Genomic DNA, 19,371 nt, shown 5'->3' on the forward strand with positions numbered 1-19,371 from the left:
TAAGAAAGGGCGGGAAGAGGAGAGGGAGACGCGTGGTCACATGGTGCGAGTCGTACCTCACGCTCTGTTCACGTTTAATGGCTGCCTTGGCAACAGCGAGAAAGGGGGGGACGTTCTGTGATGAGGGGCCTGGTTTATGGACGGGCTTGTAATGTGGGGGTGTCCTAAGACTATAAAGTTATCACCCAGATTGGTGATCAGTGTTTGGTGGGGTCCGCTGATCCAGAGGACATGGTCATATGAATGTTGTGGCACTGCGCATGCCTGGCCTTCACTCCATTCATTCTCTATGGGGCTTCTGATTACTGAGATAAGCGCCATAGACCAGTGTTTCCCAACTATTGTGCATCCAGCTGTTGCAAACCTACAACTCCCAGCATGCCCGGACAGCCTTTGGGAGTTGTAGGTCTGCAACAGCTGGAGGTGCACTGGTTGGAAAATGAATGGAGCGCATGCGTGCTGCCTCAACGTTCATTCACAGGATTTTGGTCCTCAGGATCAGCGGTCGGACCCCAGATGGTTCGTTAGTTTGGATATGTTTTAATTATGAGAATATCCCTTTAAAAAAGGATTCTCATCCGGGAAATGATATGGCTTCTCTACAGAATAGGTCGTAAACATCTGATAGATGCAGACCCCACATTTTTTTTCGGACCCCACATATTTTTCGGAATAAGGAAGCTAAACGCAGTCGGGCAGGTTATTTTATACTGTGTCATTTACATTTGTTCTAATGTGAGTCGTGTAAAAAAAGCGCAGAACCACGAGCTGTGTCGTTACCGTAAATCCCAAGTTTGCAGGTTCCTTATCACCTCCGGCAGCCGCAGACAGACCAGAGGGCGCCAAAAACTTACAGAATATGCTATAAATGTCCCAGATGGGAATAATTCTCTAATAGGGTTAAAGTTCAGGGGTCCTGTGTTTATTTGGAGCAGTGTACCTAAACCATTGGCTCCATAAAGGGGTACTCCAGTGGAAAACTTTTTTATTTAATTTTTTTTTTTTTAAATCAACTGGTGCCAGAAAGTTAAACAGATTTGTAAATTACTTCTATTAAAAAAAGTTTAATCCTTCCAGTACTTATTAGCTGCTGAATACTACAGAGGAAATTATTTTCTTTTTGGAACACAGAGCTCTCTGCTGACATCATGAGCACAGTGCTCTCTGCTGACATCTCTGTCCATTTTAGGAACTGTCCAGAGCAGCATATGTTTTCTATGGGGATTTTCTCCTACTCGGGACAGTTCCTAAAATGGACAGAGATGTCAGCAGAGAGCACTGTGTTCCAAAAAGAAATGAATTTCCTCTGTAGTATTCAACAGCTAATAAGTACTGGAAGGATTAAGATTTTTAATAGAAGTAATTTACAAATCTGTTGATAAAAAAAAAAATAGAAAAAAATAAATAAAGTTTTCCACCGGAGTACCCCTTTAATGGCGTGTTCACATGACCGAGTTTCCGAGCGGAACCTGGCAGAAGGCTTCTGCTTGGGAATATCGTTGCAGCACAGTCCCATTGCTTTCTGTTGCAGAAATCCTGATTCTGGCCTACATTGAGGGACAAGTCCGTTCTTTCAGGGGAATCTGCTCGGAACTCATTTGCCGTTTATGGAGACGGAGCAGATTTAAAGAGCGGAGCTCGCGCCAACAAAACATGTCAATTTGTGGAATGTTTGTGTTTTCCGGGCAGACATTCTGCTAATTTTTTGCAATGTGAACATAGCCTGATGAACAAAAGGTTCCAGCTCTCAGAGTAAAGGTCCTAATTCACAATCTTTATTAAAGCATACACATTCTCACATCCATAGTGACTCTGTGTCGTGCACGATTTTTAGCAATGAAAATACAACTCCTCTGGGAATAACCCCTAAATAATGTGTATCAAAAGAAGAAATAGGAGCACAAAGGGCGTTTCGATCACCACGGACCTGAAGAAACGCCCGTCAACGTGAAACTGCGGTCATCCAGGTGAATAGCTCCTGCCTCTCCGGCTCTGTCTGGTGTCGGGATGTTGGATTTGTACCTTCTGGAATAAAACCACTTCAAGCAAGATATACAGGTGTGTGCTCCTTAAAGGGGTGCTCCGGTGGAAAACTTTTTTTTTTTTTATTAACTTGTGCCAGAAAGTTAAACGGATTTGTAAATTACTTCTATTAAAAAATCTGCACACAAGGTGCAAACAAGGCTAAAATTATTTTAAAAAATTCTGTGCTTCACCACTGTTTCAACAAATCTGGTGCAGTTTAAAAAAATATAAATAAATCTACATTTGATACTGACATCTGTTTAGTGTGGTCGATCTTAATTCATTAATTAATGAAAGGGCAACCCTCATATTACAGTATAAATTGGTAAGGTGATGACTTAGGTGAACTCTTTACGTGTTTTACTGAGGTGTATGCACTGACTGGTGTCTGGTAGCGCCCCTTACAGTACAGGGAGGTATTACATGTTCTGTACTCTTTACCTGTATTACTGAAGTGTATGCAATATCTGGTGTCTGATAGCGCCCCCTACAGTACAGGGAGGTATTACATGTTCTGTACTCTTTACCTGTATTACTGAAGTGTATGCACTGACTGGTGTCTGGTAGTGCCCCCTACAGTACAGGGAGGTATTACATGTTCTGTACTCTTTACCTGTATTACTGAGGTGTATGCACTGACTGGTGTCTGGTAGCGCCCCCTACAGTACAGGGAGGTATGACATGTTCTGTACTCTTTACCTGTATTACTGAAGTGTATACACTGACTGGTGTCTGGTAGCGCCCCCTACAATACAGGGAGGTATTACATGTTCTGTAATCTTTACCTGTATTACTGAAGTGTATGCACTGACTGGTGTCTGGTAGCGCCCCCTACAGTACAGGGAGGTACTACATGTTCTGTACTCTTTACCTGTATTACTGAAGTGTATGCACTGACTGGTGTCTGATAGCGCCCCCTACAGTACAGGGAGGTATTACATGTTCTGTACTCTTTACCTGCATTACTGAAGTGTATGCACTGACTGGTGTCTGATAGCGCCCCCTACAGTACAGGGAGGTATTACATGTTCTGTACACTTTACCTGTATTACTGAAGTGTATGCAGTGACTGGTGTCTGGTAGCGCCCCCTACAGTACAGGGATGTATTACATGTTCTGTACTCTTTACCCTTTACCTGTATTACTGAAGTGTATGCACTGACTGGTGTCTGGTAGCGCCCCCTACAGTACAGGGAGGTACTACATGTTCTGTACTCTTTACCTGTGCCAGGGTTAGCTGCTCCTTTGGACACTAGGTGAGGGCGGCTACATTTTCCTTTTTTTAGGACACTGCGCGTTCTGTACAGGACCCTGAAGAAGCTTCTGTCCTCTACATAGACCAGTGTTTCCCAAAGAGGGTGCCGCCAGCTGTTGCAAAACTACAACTCCCAGCATGCCCGGCAACATCTGGAGGCGCCCTGGTTGGGAAACACTGAAATAGACAGTGATTACAGCTCCCAGCAGATCTTTATTACTTTTATATGTAAGGATTTGCTTTATCTCTATTAGTTATCTACTTATTATTCTTTAATCCTCACTTTTTCCTATTTTTGGATGACATTTTGGGGCTTCAGAACCAATTACCAGGTTTCCATAGAGTTCTGGTCTCAACATACAATGGTTTCAACATACAATGGTCGTCCTGGAACCAATTAATATTGTAACTTGAGGGATCACGGTATAATGATGTTCTCCCTTAGGATTATTTAGTGGGCCCTACTGTTGGTCCATACAATCTAAATTTTATCCTTTTTGACTTATATCCTAAATTGGAGTGATTTTTATTAGTGTTCAGCCACTGATACCATATTCCTCTCTGTTGTTGTCATATCAGCTATAGCCCAAGAGGGATACTTACTAGAGATGAGCGAATTTACAGTAAATTCGATTTGTCACGAACTTCTCAGCTCGGCAGTTGATTTCTTATCCTGCATAATTTAGTTCAGCTTTCAGGTGCTCCGGTGGGCTGGAAAAGGTGGATACAGTCCTAGGAAAGAGTCTCCTAGGACTGTATCCACCTTTTCCATCCCACGGGAGCACCGGAAAGCTGAACTAATTTATGCAAGAAAAGTCATGAACTGCCGAGCCGAGAAGTTTGTGACGAATCGAATTTACTGTAAATTCGCTAATCTCTAATACTTACCCTTGGTCTAATATCATTGGAAAGAGAAAGGTGATGATTGGTACTGAATGTAAACTTAGCGGTATTGGGTGATAACTAGGAGAGGGAGGGTTCTATATGACGCCCGATTTTAAGGTGGCAACATTTGATAGGATAATCCATATTGAAAGGTAAACAAAGTTGTGGATTGGTTTCTCTTCTCCGGATGTCATTCTTATAAGGAGAAGTAGGATTGGATGACCTCTCGGGTAGTACTGATGTAGGTTTTCTTTTTTATAGTGTTGTCACCACCCTTATCTGACATTTTCAACCGAGGATATAAAAGACCAAACGACCACCATTTTAGCAGCCATTAGCCTAGACCAGTAGTTCCAAACTGTGGCCCTCCAGATGTTGCAAAACTACAATTCCCAGCATGCCTGGACAGCCAACGGCTGTCCAGGCATGCTGGGAATTGTAGTTTTGCAACATCTGGAGGGCCAAAGTTTGGGGACCACTGGCCTAGACCTCTGAAGAAGCTCGGTCAGAGCAAAACATGTCAGAGGAGCTGTGTCTGTTAATGTTTTAATGGTCCTTCATGTCGCGGTGCAACTTACATGTGAGCCCCAGGACTGCAGCCAGAGGCCAATCCTACCACACTTTTTATATTCTTATAACCAGCGCGGCACATCTGTGATGGAGCAGACAACAAGTCACTCTGCATTTATGAGTACTGGCAATAATTATTTATATTGCTGTCACCATGGCAATATTAGTCATTTTAAAGTCACATCACCTTTTAAGAATATATTAAAAGTTAAAGGGGTACTCCGGTGAAAACCTTTTTTTCTTTTAAATAAACTGGTGGCAGAAAGTTAAACATATTTGTAAATTACTTCTATTAAAAAATCTTAATCCTTCCTGTACTTATTAGCTGCTGAATACTACAGAGGAAATTCTTTTCGGAATGCTCTCTGATGACATCACAAGCACAGTTCTCTCTGCTGACGTTATTATAATAATAATAACTCTTTATTTATTGTTGTCCTTAGTGGGATTTGAACCCAAGTCCCCAGCACTGCAAGGCAGCAGTGCTAACCACTGAGCCACCATGCTGCCCTTAGCATACATCTGCTATGCATGGTTGCTAAAATGGACAGAGATGTCAGCAGAGAGCACTGTGTTCCAAAAAGAAAGGAATTTCCTCTGTAGCATTCAGCAGCTAATAAGTACTGGAAGGATTAAGATTTTTTAATAGAAGTCATTTACAAATATCTTTAACTTTCTGCCACCAGTTGATTTAAAAGAAAAAAGGTTTTCACCGGAGTACCCCTTTAAGCTTTATTAGGTTTATCTACAGGGTTCATAGTGTTGTGAGAAGGATTAGATTATACTCTGAAATGAGTGGAATATGGGTCAAAATATCATCTATACCTTAACACAAACACACATTACAAAAGTGCTACTAGAGATCAGAACAAATTGAATTTGTTTAGTATTTCCCAAAGGTGTTGATTAGAGATGAGCGAACTTACAGTAAATTCGATTCGTCACGAACTTCTCGGCTTGGCAGTTGATGACTTTTCCTGCATAAATTAGTTCAGCTTTCCGGTGCTCCCGTGGGCTGGAAAAGGTGGATACAGTCCTAGGAGACTCTTTCCTAGGACTGTATCCACCTTTTCCAGCCCACCGGAGCACCTGAAAGCTGAACTTATTTATGCAGGATAAGTCATCAACTGCCGAGCCGAGAAGTTCATGACGAATCGAATTTACTGTAAGTTCGCTCATCTCTAGTGTTGATATTGGCCAACTATAACTTTTGGAATTAATTTGGAATATCCCCTTTTTTTTTTGCACTTTTTGTAAGCACAGAACCTTTTCTACTACAACTGACACCACTTTGTAGTTTGGATTATAACAAAAGAAGTTTAATTCACATTGACAAGTACCGGTAAGTCGTTTAACCACATTGTGGACATTCTTTGTTTTTAACAAAACTCTTTTTATTAAATAGAAGGTATAAACAAACATAGAAAATGCACTTGAAGTGTACAGAATAAAGCAGAAGATTAATAGAACAAGGCCCTTCACATATGCAATGGCATAAAAGAACACCCAGAAAACTGAAGGAGAACATAATACAACTGGTGATATGTAATAAGGATTATGAAAAAACATGGGAGTCCATCACATTGTAGAGCATCAGGGTGCGTCGCTATGGATAGAAGTGCAATAAAGAAAATAGATAGCACTGATAAGTGCTACACGTGTGCGGAAACAAAACTGAGGGCTTGAATGAATACAATGTGGCAGGCCGGGCAAAGGCAACAATACCAGCTAGACATCAGTGCACTGTGGACCAGAAGGAACTGGCCATGTGGCATCTCCAGGGTGACCTTCGCCTCCCTTATGTCTGACTTTAGCAGTGGATCCTGCTTTTCTCCAGGTTTCATCTAATTCAGACCATTCCTGAAATATTTCGCTGATTAAGAACTTGTTTTTCTTCTTGGGCTGTGGAAGTGTAAAAAGCAGCATTAGATTTACAAATGAGAATACAATACTCTGCCATGGGGAGACCGGGCAACAAGTACAAACCTCTATGGGGATTTCTTCTGCAGCAGACAACTTGGCTTCCAGCTTTGGCAGCTTCTCATTGTACAAGCAATCCACAATTTCTAAGAGGGAGGAACATGAAAGATCAGGGGGAAAAAAATAACAAAAAAAGCATTTTTCTCTTAAATAAGAAAAAATTTAGGTGGAAGAAGGGTATCCCCGGGCAACCTCAGAAGCATCTCCCATACAGGCGGACATGTGTCTTCTTACTGTGCACAAGCTTAATGTAAGATCACCTGGTGACCTACCATGACTCCAAGTCTCAGCAGGTAAGTGTAATGCCGGTGGCTTGTCTTTGTTGGTGTGCACCGCCTTCTGGTAGGTACAGTCACTGGTTTACCTGATCACCGTGGTCCGGCCCAGGTCTCCCCCCTTTGCTCTTTCCTCTCCTGCTGCTGTTACTCTGCCTGTCTGTTTCTCTAAGTTCTCCCAAAACCTGCCCCCTGCCAACCACCTTCTGGTACCATCTTTTAGAGGCAGCCACACCAGCTCCACTTTTGCCTGAGCATTAGTTTTTATAAGGTATGGAGGATCAATCATTGGATCTGCACAGGTTTTGTTGTGTATACTGGGCCCATATTTTCTGCAGTTTAGTGGTTCCTCCTTTTGGTGTAGACATTTCCAAAACTCATTTGTAGTAGAGCACTTTGCACTTTATGGTTACTTTTTTGCATTGGTCATGAATATCATTTGCGCAGTTAGGCATACATCTACACTATCATTGGGCTGGCTTAAAAAAAAGTACTTTCAACAACATACTTGCATGACACCTGTGGAGGTGCGCCCAATTCATCATACTGTGTGCACCTTTTTAATAGATAAGGTGCAAGTACACCAAAAACTATAAACCTGTGCCGCCTGTCCTGGCCTACACTAGTTTGCTGCCAGCTCCGGACCTTTGCCTGTATCTAAACCTGTCTCCACCCTCGGGGCCTTACACTGATGTTTTTTGGTCAGATGGTCACAATTATGGTTGCCAGTATATGACCCAGAGTCTGACCATACAATGCCTACTGGCCCATTCAAACACATTCTTAGAGGCTGTTACGCCTACACCTACCGTATAAACGCATTTTCTCCCATCCTTTGATTATCAATTTTAACTTCCTATATTTCCTTTGGACAATGTACGTGGGGATATTTCTGAAAAATCAAACAGCTCATGTGATGACGTGAATACATCATTTATTAGGAGGTTCTCAAATGTATATTCAGGAAAATGTAATTATTACTGCCAGACTGCTCTTCCCTTTGACTTTACTGTACCGTCACATCTCAACTATTGTTTAACCCCTTAGCAACCACTTCTTTACAGCTTATCTAGAGCCGTGAAGAAGTCCCCAATTACACAAAATTACATTTAAAGGGGTACTGCCAAGTTGTTATGTCCTATCAATATGTTTGGGGATAATAAATAGTTATGGGTTGGAAAGCTGGAATACAGAGAACAAGGCCAAAAACGTCCCCCAGCATTAATGGCACAAACTGCACTCCATTCAACCTCTATTGAGCTGCCGAACATCACCAAGTTCAGCACTGAGCGATTGTCTGCGGTCCCATAAAGAATGACTGGAGCGCAGGATGCTTCCATGTGCACATTTCAGGGACAATCTTGTCCCTGTTCTCATGATTGGTGGAAGTACAATTGCTGGGACTATGGCATCAAAACTGAAGATGGCGATACCCCTTTAAGTGGAGAAACCCATTCTTAAAGAACTATGCTTAAAGCAGCTGCCTTTTCTCCCTGCCCCCAGGCAGTGACCCAGGGCACCTAGGACCCCCACACCATAGAAGATCTTTACCAGCAGCCATTAGTAATCTACCATTTTGTCTCTATAGACTCATTGGGGGAGATTTATCAAAACTTCTCCAGAGTAAAAGTTGCTGAGTTGCCCACAGCAACCAATCAGATCGCTCCGTTAATAATTAGAGTCCTTGTTAAAAATAAAAGCAGCGATCTGATTGGTTACTATGGGCAACACAGCAATTTTTCCTCCGGACAGGTTTTGATAAATCTGCCCCATTGATCTTATGGTTATGATGGGTGATATAAACTGTGACCAATGCTAAACCATAGGACACAATGACCATTACCCAATGTCGTCACACAGCTTATCCCATTTTAGGTCCCGGGAGTCCCTCACATTGGATTCATACATCCTGTGAATTAGACACAAGTAGATTATAAGACATTTCTATATTAATACGTGGTTAATGGTAGACAAACAATAATACAGTCACCAGGGATTCCTGGAGAGAGGTTCATAAACAGCACTGGACAGATTATGGCTACTATGGAGCCCACGGGAAAGAAGGCTCCATCCAAGGTTTACTTTAAGAACCTGTGCAAGGCTGCAACGCCTCACGAAACGTCACCTGCACCGCAACAGGAGCACGCATTATAGTATAACATTGTGCTGTGCAATATGAGGGTGCTATATAAATACAGATTCATAGCAGTATTATTAGTAGTAGTTATATTATTGTACACAGGGGACAGTATTATAGTAGTTATATTATTGTACATAGGGGACAGTATTATAGTAGTTATATTCTTATATATAGGAGCAGTATTATAGTAGTTATATTCTTGTATATAGGAGGCAGTATTATAGTAGTTATATTCTTGTATATAGGAGCAGTATTATAGTAGTTATTGTGGAGGGGAGATAGAGAGATAGGACCGCACCGCGGTCACCCACAATATCTGGGAGTGTATGCACTGTAACAGGGGAAGTCGGAGGTATGGGGCGGGGTGGTGCAAGAAAGCAGGAGAGAACAATGTCCAAAATATCAAAGTGAGAAAAAGGTTGCTTCTGCACTCACCCTTCTTGCGCTGTGTCACTGAGTTAGTCCATGTACGGCCGGCCGCTGTACGGGAGATGATACGGAGAGATCGCTACAGCCGGAGCTGAGCGGAGACAGCTACGAGCTCGTTTCGCGGTTAAAACCGCTTCTTCGGGCCTCACCTCGTGTCTGTCTAAGCGCATCCTTTATCTGGGCGCTCCTATGACGTCATCCTCGGTAGGAGGAGACTAGTGTACCTGTTCAGGTACGTGATTGACATTCACAAAAAATGTTATCAAAGTGGATAAAAACGAAGAAGTTGCAATATGAATAAAAAATGTGTAAGGGGGGAGTGAGATAAATTCAAACAAAAAGGGGAAGTCTTTAAGTACACGTGGATTGCAGAATTAGTTCATGTCAGTGTACGGGGCGTCATACACTGGAGCTCACAGAAATACTGTAAGCTCGTTGCGATCATTAAGCCCCAAAATGCCCATGGCATCGGTCTTAATGATCCAATGTGCCTCTCGCTGTCGGAGGACTTTCTCTCTGGCTGTGCCCCCGGTGGCTATTTTTTCTAAGCCGCAGAAAATCAGTGTTTTTTCATCACTGTTGTGGTGAGCCTTCATATGCTCGATTAGTCTGGCCGAGCCGATCCCTGTTTTAAGGGACCGTTTGTGCTCCCTGAATCTAGAAAAAAGGCAGCGTTTGGTGGACCCTATGTAATACCTTTTGCAGGGACATAGGATCGCATATATGACCCATTCTGATCTGCAGAAAATAAAGTCATGTATAGAAATGTCACAGTTTCCCAATTTGATGTAGGCGCCTCTGTACATCTGGGGGCAGTGGATACATGTCCCACATTTGTAGTTTCCTTTTAATTCATTTTTCGCTATCCAGTTCTCGCCAAGTTTTTTGCTGGAGAAAGAGGAGGAGACTAATTGGTTTTTCAGACTTTCACTCCTGCGAAAAGTGACCAGCGGTTTTTTCATTGCGGCTTTTTGTAGGACAGGATCTCTTTCAAGAATGTGCCAATTATTGAGGAGAGCTTTTCTGATGACAGTGGCAAGAGGGTTATATTGGAAGGAAAAAACAAATCTCTGCTCTTCAATGTCTTTTTCCGTTTTAGCAGACGTGGCGTGTTTTTTATTTTTCTTATATTTTTTGTTGATCAAGTCACTGCGGGGGATCTTTTTCACTCTCTCCAGAGCTTCTTTTAGTAATCTGGGAGGATAACCTCTTTCTTGGAATCTGTTGGTGAGTTCGTCAGCTTGTTTTATAAAACCTTCTTCTGTACTATTAATCTTTTTTATCCGGAGATATTGGCTGTATGGTAGAGCATTTTTTGTGTGCTGAGGATGATAACTTTGGTAGTGGAGATACGAGTTGGTGGCTGTCTCCTTTCTGTATCCTGTAGTGGTTATGTTGCCCTCTCTAATGTGGATCTCTACGTCCAGAAATTCGATTTTTTCGGCTGAAAATTTACTGGTGAAGAACATGTTCATCCTGTTGTGATTATTAAGGTACTGCACAAACTCGTTGAATTCGTATTCTTCGCCTTCCCATGCAATAAACACATCGTCCACAAAGCGACTGTACAATTTGATATGCCCGATATAAGGATTTTGTGAACTGTAGATGATCTTCTGCTCAAGTGCTGCCAAAAAAAGGTTTGCGAAGGTACATGCGACCGGAGTCCCCATCGCCGTACCTGTACGCTGGGAGTACCAATCCCCATCAAATGTGAAGCAATTGTTGGTGAGAATTAACTCCAAACCCTCTTTCACAAAGTTAGTGTAAGCTTCACTTTTGCCGGCGGTGATCAAGAAATCACCTATTACCCGGATCCCCAGTTCTTGTGGGATCCGGGTATAGAGGCTCTCTACATCAATGGTGGCCAGTTTGTAGGAGTCAGACCATTGGGTGCTGTCTAGAGTTTTTAGGAAGCTGTCTGTGTCCTTCAGGTAAGAAGGTACACTTACCAGTAAAGGTCTCAATAGCCAGTCCAGATACTGGGAGAGGTATTCCAAGGGCGCCCCAATTCCTGCAACAATGGGTCTCCCCGGGGGAGATTCCAGGCTTTTGTGAACCTTAGGTAAAAAATACCAGTGCGGTTTTTTTGCGCATTCTGGTATAAGCTTTTCAGCCTTCTTCTTGTCTAGAAGTCCTTTCTCCACATTCTTGTGCAAGTATGTTCTCAGCCTGGAAATTATTTTATTCGTAGGATCCGTGGCAAGGGGCAGGTATACCTCCTGGTTCTTTAATTGACGGTGCGCTTCCTTCAGGTAATACTCTTTTGACATCACCACTACACTCCCACCTTTGTCGGCTTTTTTGATGACCAAATCTTGTCTGGTGCGGAGCCATTTGAGTGCTTTTTGTTCTTTCAGGGATAAATTACTTGTGGTACTGGGGTAGATGAGGGATTTGACATCTTTCATCACCTGAGCAGAAAATATATCGAGGCTACTCCCTGGTTGTATTTGGGGGGTGAAAGTGGACGGTACCCCTCCTTTAAATGTGTCAGGTGGGGGTATAATTTCCTCCTGCAATATGGGGTTGCTCTCTCTGTCCATATTCACCAGATCAAGAAGGCATTCTTGCTCAAATGGTGAAAAGGTTCCTGGTGCGAAAAATCCTAAAGGGCCAATGCTGGCTTGTACTTCTCCTTCTTTAACCACAATTGGTTTACTGGTTTTGTTGGTGGCTGTCTCAAAGAATTTATGCAGATTTATTCTCCTTATTCCTTTAAAGAGGTCCACTTCAAAAGACACAGGATTGAAAGGGGCGGGGATACAGTAATTTAGTCCTTTGGACAATAATGTCAAACAGTCATCATCCAAAGAGATGTCGGAAAGATTAAGTACTGTGGAGGTTTTTATGTTTTCTTGTTCCAGGTCACTTGTCTTCTGGGTTGTCACGATGCCGGCTGGCAGGTAGTGGACCCTCTGTGCCAGAGAGGGATTGGCGTGGACCGTGCTAGTGGACCGGTTCTAAGCCACTACTGGTTTTCACCAGAGCCCGCCGCAAAGCGGGATGGTCTTGCTGCGGCGGTAGTGACCAGGTCGTATCCACTAGCAACGGCTCACCTCTCTGGCTGCTGAAGATAGGCGCGGTACAAGGGAGTAGGCAGAAGCAAGGTCGGACGTAGCAGAAGGTCGGGGCAGGCAGCAAGGATCGTAGTCAGGGGCAACGGCAGAAGGTCTGGAAACACAGGCAAGGAACACACAAGGAACGCTTTCACTGGCACTAAGGCAACAAGATCCGGCAAGGGAGTGCAAGGGAAGTGAGGTAATATAGGGAAGTGCACAGGTGAAAACCCTAATTGGAACCACTGCGCCAATCAGCGGCGCAGTGGCCCTTTAAATCGCAGAGACCCGGCGCGCGCGCGCCCTAGGGAGCGGGGCCGCGCGCGCCGGGACAGAACAGACGGGGAGCGAGTCAGGTAGGGGAGCCGGGGTGCGCATCGCGAGCGGGCGCTACCCGCATCGCGAATCGCATCCCGGCTGGCAGCGGGATCGCAGCGCCCCGGGTCAGAGGACGTGACCGGAGCGCTGCAGCGGAGGGAGTGAAGCGAGCGCTCCGGGGAGGAGCGGGGACCCGGAGCGCTCGGCGTAACAGTACCCCCCCCCTTGGGTCTCCCCCTCTTCTTGGAGCCTGAGAACCTGAGGAGCAGACTTTTGTCAAGGATGTTGTCCTCAGGTTCCCAGGATCTCTCTTCAGGACCACAACCCTCCCAGTCTACTAAAAAAAAATTTTTCCCTCTGACCTTTTTGGCAGCCAAAATTTCCTTGACCGAGAAGACGTCCGAGGAGCCGGAAACAGGAGTGGGAGGAACAGATTTGGGAGAAAAACGGTTGAGGATGAGTGGTTTGAGAAGAGAGACGTGAAAGGCATTAGGGATACGAAGAGAAGGAGGAAGAAGAAGTTTATAAGAGACAGGATTAATTTGACACAAAATTTTGAAAGGACCAAGATAGCGTGGTCCCAACTTGTAGCTAGGGACACGGAAGCGGACATATTTAGCGGAGAGCCATACCTTGTCTCCAGGGGAAAAAACGGGGGGAGCTCTTCTTTTCTTATCCGCGAACCTCTTCATGCGTGAAGAAGCCTGTAAGAGAGAATTTTGGGTCTCTCTCCATATAATGGAAAGGTCACGAGAAATTTCATCCACAGCGGGCAGACCAGAGGGCAAGGGGGTAGGGAGGGGGGGAAGAGGGTGACGGCCGTACACCACGAAAAATGGGGATTTGGAGGAAGATTCAGAGACCCTGAAGTTATACGAGAATTCGGCCCATGGAAGGAGATCTGCCCAGTCATCCTGGCGGGAGGAAACAAAATGTCGCAAATAATCACCCAGGATCTGGTTAATTCTTTCTACTTGTCCATTGGACTGGGGATGATATGCAGAGGAAAAATTTAATTTAATCTTGAGTTGTTTACAGAGAGCCCTCCAGAATTTAGACACGAATTGGACCCCTCTATCCGAGACAATCTGCGTAGGCAACCCGTGAAGACGAAAAATGTGTACAAAAAATTGTTTAGCCAACTGAGGCGCAGAAGGAAGACCAGGAAGAGGGATGAAATGTGCCATTTTGGAGAATCGATCAACGACCACCCAAATAACGGTGTTGCCACGGGAAGGGGGTAAATCAGTAATAAAATCCATACCAATCAGAGACCAAGGCTGTTCGGGGACAGGCAGAGGATGAAGAAAACCAGCGGGCTTCTGGCGAGGAGTCTTATCCCGGGCACAGATAGTGCAGGCTCGCACAAAGTCCCCAACATCCGTCTCCAGAGTCGGCCACCAATAGAAGCGGGAGATGAGTTGCACAGATTTCTTGATGCCCGCATGACCTGCGAGATGGGAGGAGTGACCCCATTTGAGGATTCCGAGGCGTTGGCGTGGAGAAACAAAGGTCTTTCCTGGAGGAGTCTGCCTGATGGAGGCAGGAGAAGTGGAGATCAGGCAGTCAGGTGGAATGATGTGTTGCGGAGGGAGATCAACTTCTGAGGCATCCGAGGAACGAGAGAGAGCATCGGCCCTAATGTTCTTATCGGCAGGACGAAAGTGAATCTCAAAATTAAATCGGGCAAAGAACAGAGACCACCGGGCCTGGCGAGGATTCAGCCGTTGGGCAGACTGGAGGTAGGAGAGGTTCTTGTGGTCGGTGTAGATAATAACAGGAAATCTTGATCCCTCCAGCAGATGCCTCCATTCCTCAAGTGCTAATTTAATGGCTAGAAGCTCTCGATCCCCGATGGAGTAGTTCCTCTCCGCTGGAGAGAAGGTCCTAGAGAAAAAACCACAAGTGACAGCATGCCCGGAAGAATTTTTTTGTAGAAGAACAGCTCCAGCTCCCACTGAGGAGGCATCAACCTCCAATAGGAAGGGTTTGGAAGGGTCAGGTCTGGAGAGCACGGGAGCCGAAGAAAAGGCAGACTTGAGTCGTTTAAAGGAGTCTTCTGCTTGAGGAGGCCAGGACTTGGGATCAGCATTTTTTTTGGTTAAAGCCACGATAGGAGCCACAATGGTAGAAAAATGTGGAATAAATTGCCTGTAATAATTGGCGAACCCCAAAAAGCGTTGGATAGCACGGAGTCCGGAGGGGCGTGGCCAATCTAAGACGGCAGAGAGTTTGTCTGGATCCATCTGTAGTCCCTGGCCAGAGACCAAATATCCTAGAAAAGGAAGAGATTGGCATTCAAACAGACATTTCTCAATTTTGGCATAGAGTTGGTTGTCACGAAGTCTCTGAAGAACCATACGGACATGCTGGCGGTGTTCTTCTAGATTGGCAGAAAAAATTAGGATATCGTCCAGATATACAACAACACAGGAGTATAACAGATCACGAAAAATTTCATTGACAAAGTCTTGGAAGACGGCAGGGGCATTGCACAGTCCAAAGGGCATGACCAGATACTCAAAGTGTCCATCTCTGGTGTTAAATGCCGTTTTCCACTCGTCCCCCTCTCTGATGCGGATGAGGTTATAGGCGCCTCTTAAGTCCAATTTAGTGAAGATGTGGGCACCTTGGAGGCGATCAAAGAGTTCAGAGATGAGGGGTAAGGGGTAGCGGTTCTTAACCGTGATTTTATTAAGACCGCGGTAGTCAATGCAAGGACGTAGGGAGCCATCTTTTTTGGACACAAAGAAAAATCCGGCTCCGGCAGGAGAGGAGGATTTACGGATAAAGCCCTTTTTTAGATTCTCCTGGACGTATTCGGACATGGCAAGAGTCTCTGGGGCAGAGAGAGGATAAATTCTGCCCCGGGGTGGAGTAGTACCCGGGAGGAGGTCGATAGGGCAATCATAAGGCCTGTGAGGAGGTAGAGTCTCAGCTTGTTTTTTGCAGAAAACATCCGCGAAGTCCATATAGGCCTTAGGGAGACCGGTTACTGGAGGAACCACAGAGTTACGGCAAGGGTTACTGGGAACCGGTTTTAGACAGTTCTTGGAACAAGAGGACCCCCAACTCTTGATCTCCCCAGTGGACCAATCCAGGGTTGGGGAATGAAGTTGAAGCCAGGGAAGTCCAAGGAGAATCTCCGAGGTGCAATTGGGGAGGACCAAAAGTTCAATCCTCTCATGATGAGATCCGATGCTCATAAGAAGGGGCTCCGTGCGGAAACGTATGGTACAGTCCAATCTTTCATTATTTACACAATTGATGTAGAGGGGTCTGGCGAGACTGGTCACCGGGATGTTGAACCTGTTGACGAGAGAGGCCAAAATAAAATTTCCTGCAGATCCAGAGTCCAAGAAGGCCACTGTAGAGAAGGAGAAGGCAGAGGCAGACATCCGCACAGGCACAGTAAGACGTGGAGAAGCAGAGTAGACATCAAGGACTGTCTCACCTTTGTGCGGAGTCAGCGTACGTCTTTCCAGGCGGGGAGGACGGATAGGACAATCCCTCAGGAAGTGTTCGGTACTAGCACAGTACAGGCAGAGGTTCTCCATACGGCGTCGTGTCCTCTCTTGAGGTGTCAGGCGAGACCGGTCGACCTGCATAGCCTCCACGGCGGGAGGCACAGGAACAGATTGCAGGGGACCAGAGGAGAGAGGAGCCGAGGAGACGAAACGCCTCGTGCGAACAGAGTCCATATCTTGGCGGAGTTCCTGACGCCTTTCAGAAAAACGCATGTCAATGCGAGTGGCTAGGTGAATAAGTTCATGTAGATTAGCAGGAATTTCTCGTGCGGCCAGAACATCTTTAATGTTGCTGGATAGGCCTTTTTTGAAGGTCGCGCAGAGGGCCTCATTATTCCAGGACAATTCTGAAGCAAGTGTACGGAATTGTACGGCATACTCGCCAACGGAAGAATTACCCTGGACCAGGTTCAACAGGGCAGTCTCAGCAGAAGAGGCTCGGGCAGGTTCCTCAAAGACACTTCGGATTTCCGAGAAGAAGGAGTGTACAGAGGCAGTGACGGGGTCATTGCGGTCCCAGAGCGGTGTGGCCCATGACAGGGCTTTTCCGGACAGAAGACTGACTACGAAAGCCACCTTAGACCTTTCAGTGGGAAACAGGTCCGACATCATCTCCAGATGCAGGGAACATTGGGAAAGAAAGCCACGGCAAAACTTAGAGTCCCCATCAAATTTATCCGGCAAGGATAAGCGTATCCCAGGAGCGGCCACTCGCTGCGGAGGAGGTGCAGGAGCTGGCGGAGGAGATGACTGCTGAAGCTGTGGTAGCAACTGTTGTAGCATAACGGTCAGTTGAGACAGCTGTTGGCCTTGTTGCGCTATCTGTTGTGACTGCTGGGCGACCACCGTGGTGAGGTCAGCGACAACTGGCAGAGGAACTTCAGCGGGATCCATGGCCGGATCTACTGTCACGATGCCGGCTGGCAGGTAGTGGACCCTCTGTGCCAGAGAGGGATTGGCGTGGACCGTGCTAGTGGACCGGTTCTAAGCCACTACTGGTTTTCACCAGAGCCCGCCGCAAAGCGGGATGGTCTTGCTGCGGCGGTAGTGACCAGGTCGTATCCACTAGCAACGGCTCACCTCTCTGGCTGCTGAAGATAGGCGCGGTACAAGGGAGTAGGCAGAAGCAAGGTCGGACGTAGCAGAAGGTCGGGGCAGGCAGCAAGGATCGTAGTCAGGGGCAACGGCAGAAGGTCTGGAAACACAGGCAAGGAACACACAAGGAACGCTTTCACTGGCACTAAGGCAACAAGATCCGGCAAGGGAGTGCAAGGGAAGTGAGGTAATATAGGGAAGTGCACAGGTGAAAACCCTAATTGGAACCACTGCGCCAATCAGCGGCGCAGTGGCCCTTTAAATCGCAGAGACCCGGCGCGCGCGCGCCCTAGGGAGCGGGGCCGCGCGCGCCGGGACAGAACAGACGGGGAGCGAGTCAGGTAGGGGAGCCGGGGTGCGCATCGCGAGCGGGCGCTACCCGCATCGCGAATCGCATCCCGGCTGGCAGCGGGATCGCAGCGCCCCGGGTCAGAGGACGTGACCGGAGCGCTGCAGCGGAGGGAGTGAAGCGAGCGCTCCGGGGAGGAGCGGGGACCCGGAGCGCTCGGCGTAACATGGGTCTTTGTGTTCTTCCTTTTTCTGCCCCGCCTGATGCGTTTTCTGGCGGGGCTCTTGCGTTTTTTGAAACCTCTATTGTCTTGTCCTCCTCTCTGGTAGCATTCTCTTCTGCAGAGCTGGAATCGGTATCCGATGTCCAGTATTCTCTGTTTTTGGTCCGTGGTTTAGTGTATTTCTTCCTCGGTACTCTTTTTTTCTGTTCTCTGTCCTGTTTCCATTCGAAAATGCGGTCATTTTCGTAGTCCATCTTATCCCGCAGAAATTTGTCTTTTTTTCTTTCCTTAATTTCTGCTTGTATGGGGATAAGTCTTTTTTCTAATTTCTGCAGGAACTGTTGCGATTGTCCTTCGGTAAGTCTTTTCCTTAGTTCTGTCTTGCATTTCAATAATTCTGTGGTCACAGAATTATATTCTTCCTCATTTCTTTTTAAGATTAAATTCATCATATTCTCAGCGGTATCTAGTTGGATTTGTTTCCATTCTGCTTGAAACTGGGGGTCGGATTGGTACTGTGATGCCTCTCTGAAATGACGTAATCCTCTTGGTACTCTTTTGCTGCTTTGATATGATTTCAGAGATTTCACGGTCCAGAAAAGTCTGACTTCTTTTTCTGCTAGGTTGCTGATTCTGTATTCCAAGTTTCGTGTACTGATGACCTGCGTGTCATCTTTAGTATTGCATTCTTCAAAAAATTCCTCAACGTTTTCTCTCCCTAAAATTAGGGCTTCGGCCTGGTGATCCATACTTGATTCCCCTTCTTCATGCACTTCCATGTGCGACATCATCATATGATGGAAGAAAAAGATCCCGGAGTCCGTGGGTATGCGAGTGGCGTGCAAAGTCCAAAAAATGGGTACAATACAGAAAATGTGGAGGGGAGATAGAGAGATGCCTTCTTGATCTGGTGAATATGGACAGAGAGAGCAACCCCATATTGCAGGAGGAAATTATACCCCCACCTGACACATTTAAAGGAGGGGTACCGTCCACTTTCACCCCCCAAATACAACCAGGGAGTAGCCTCGATATATTTTCTGCTCAGGTGATGAAAGATGTCAAATCCCTCATCTACCCCAGTACCACAAGTAATTTATCCCTGAAAGAACAAAAAGCACTCAAATGGCTCCGCACCAGACAAGATTTGGTCATCAAAAAAGCCGACAAAGGTGGGAGTGTAGTGGTGATGTCAAAAGAGTATTACCTGAAGGAAGCGCACCGTCAATTAAAGAACCAGGAGGTATACCTGCCCCTTGCCACGGATCCTACGAATAAAATAATTTCCAGGCTGAGAACAT

The 19,371-nt window shown here is 45.8% G+C and overlaps 1 protein-coding gene and 1 long non-coding RNA gene across 12 annotated transcripts in view; one reads left to right on the forward strand and one right to left on the reverse strand.

The window, feature by feature from the left end:
- Nucleotides 1-19,371, forward strand: part of LOC130290579 (uncharacterized) — a 102,458-nt gene that overhangs the window by 77,619 nt on the left and 5,468 nt on the right. The window lies entirely within an intron of this gene.
- LOC130290572 (transcription termination factor 1-like) overlaps nucleotides 6,084-19,371 on the reverse strand; it is a 234,798-nt gene continuing 221,510 nt past the window's right edge. For 6 of the 8 annotated variants that reach the window (XM_056538399.1, XM_056538400.1, XM_056538396.1 and 3 more), the window contains 4 exons: nucleotides 8,834-8,899; nucleotides 7,800-7,882; nucleotides 6,722-6,801; nucleotides 6,084-6,637 (listed from right to left, as the gene is read on the reverse strand). In XM_056538399.1, the coding sequence (XP_056394374.1) occupies nucleotides 6,464-6,637; nucleotides 6,722-6,801; nucleotides 7,800-7,882; nucleotides 8,834-8,899 (403 nt within the window). In that variant the 3' untranslated portion in view covers nucleotides 6,084-6,463. Of the gene's footprint in view, nucleotides 6,638-6,721; nucleotides 6,802-7,799; nucleotides 7,883-8,833; nucleotides 8,900-19,371 lie in introns of those variants that run through there. The other 2 variants (XR_008847630.1, XR_008847631.1) reach the window with 2 other exon arrangements.

Source organism: Hyla sarda, chromosome 9 (assembly GCF_029499605.1).
Source record: "Hyla sarda isolate aHylSar1 chromosome 9, aHylSar1.hap1, whole genome shotgun sequence".
NCBI classification, from domain to species: Eukaryota; Metazoa; Chordata; class Amphibia; order Anura; family Hylidae; genus Hyla; species Hyla sarda.